The 1,695-nt window shown below is 32.8% G+C and overlaps 1 protein-coding gene across 1 annotated transcript in view; it reads right to left on the reverse strand.

The window, feature by feature from the left end:
• LOC107458319 (ethylene-overproduction protein 1-like) overlaps positions 1-1,174 on the reverse strand; it is a 4,418-nt gene extending 3,244 nt beyond the window's left edge. The window contains 2 exon segments of the mRNA XM_016076524.3: positions 1-442; positions 655-1,174. The exon segment at positions 1-442 is cut by the window's left edge and continues 20 nt beyond it. Coding sequence (XP_015932010.1) covers positions 1-409 — 409 coding nt within the window. The 5' untranslated portion in view covers positions 410-442; positions 655-1,174.
• Positions 1,175-1,695: the final 521 nt, after the last annotated feature.

A 1,695-nucleotide genomic window follows, 5' to 3' on the forward strand; every position in this document is an offset into this window, starting at 1 on the left:
GCCGCGCTGTCCGGAGACACCTCCTGAGAAGCTTCTGGTCTCCAATTCCGCGCAACAGCGAATACTGCTCGATACAAATTGAAGCCTTCTGTGATTGGGGGCAACACTCTAGCCTGTAGTAGAGTTCTGCCAAGGCTTCCACAAGGTTGATTGGTTTGAGGTAAGGCTCAATGGATGGTTCAATTGTGTCAGTGGAAGGTAACTGAAGAGGAACAACAAGGTTTCCAACTTCTGAGGTTGTTTTGTTCCTTGGTTTGGCCTTTGACAACACAAGGGATACAACACCAGAAGAAGAACCATTGCTTCTTCTTCTTCTTCTGCTGCTGCTGCTGCCACCACTGGTTTCTGAGGAATTCAGGGCATGAACTTGTGTGCTCTTGAAGCGTTCACTTATCTTTAATCCACGCATTTTCTTCTCTTTTTTCTCACTTTTCCTTCAACCCTTTGTCAAAAAGAAATGAACTTTGAAATTGAGACCCCATAAAGGAACAAAAAAATACGAAACAAAAACCCTCTGGTTTTACTTGCATACAAAACCCATAAACGATAGAGACATAAAGAATGTGAATTTTCAGGTTTTATGACATCCCAATATAGTGAAACTAATGAAAAATGAAACCTTTTTGTTTTGGGTACTAATGTTCTGCTACTTACATGGTTGGTTTGGAAGGAGAACCATTTGGTCTAATCTGATGAACTTGGTGGTAACTGGAATCTTCTTTTTTGGTTTGGTGCTATAAAAAGTGGTGTCAAATTCTGGCTTTATAATCATGTGTGTTTTTGAAGATTGAAGATTGAAGATTGGGAGTAAACACAAAATAAATACACAATGAAAGGTTGGAGTTAGTGGTGCAAAAACCAAATACACAAAAGGAATCTGGTTTTTGGTGCTTAGTTTACAAACAACTCCATTTGTGTTCTTTTCAGAGAGAGAAAAGGGTGTTTAATGGGGGGTCCCAGTGGCAAATATTAGAGACACTGATTCATTCATACTACAAAGGAAGTGGAACCACTCCAATGGAAGCCATAGATTCTGGTTCTGTTTGGTTTGGTCAACTGGTTCCATAATCGAGGTGTGTTTAAACTAATTAAAACTTTGTCATTTACCTTAATTTTTTTTCATTAAAGCGCAAAGTTTGGATTGAGAAGATGGGGGAATTATTGAAGTGTGAAGCAAAGGTGGCATAAGGTGGAGTGAGTTGTGTAACTAATCCAATTATTTCTTGGTTAAGATGTCTCATCAACACCAAACAACTCAATCACATTTTTATATACCATTTGTCCTATTCTCCCTCACTTAGATAAACTATTAAAACGTCTCTTAATTTTTTTTATGACAAAATTATTTCTAAGAAACTAAAATGATAAAAATAGTTTAAAAAGATTTAAAAACATAAAAAAACTATTTTTTACAAGTTTTCAATGATTTTATTATTTAATAAATATTTTGTGCAGTTAATACAAATTTTATAAAATCAGAATAAAGTTTGATATTTAATTTTTTTTAACTTTCAATTCTAAAAGAAATACAAAAAATTATTTGTCTTAAAATTATTAAATTTTAAAAATAAAAATATCTAAAAAATATCACATCAGAATTTACTAAAACTGATTTTTTAAATGAAAAAAAAAATTCAAATAAAATATTTTTATTTAATTTAAAATCTATTTAGATAAGTCTTTTAAAAAAAGTAT

This window comes from Arachis duranensis, chromosome 7, assembly GCF_000817695.3.
Source record: "Arachis duranensis cultivar V14167 chromosome 7, aradu.V14167.gnm2.J7QH, whole genome shotgun sequence".
Classification (NCBI taxonomy): Eukaryota; Viridiplantae; Streptophyta; class Magnoliopsida; order Fabales; family Fabaceae; genus Arachis; species Arachis duranensis.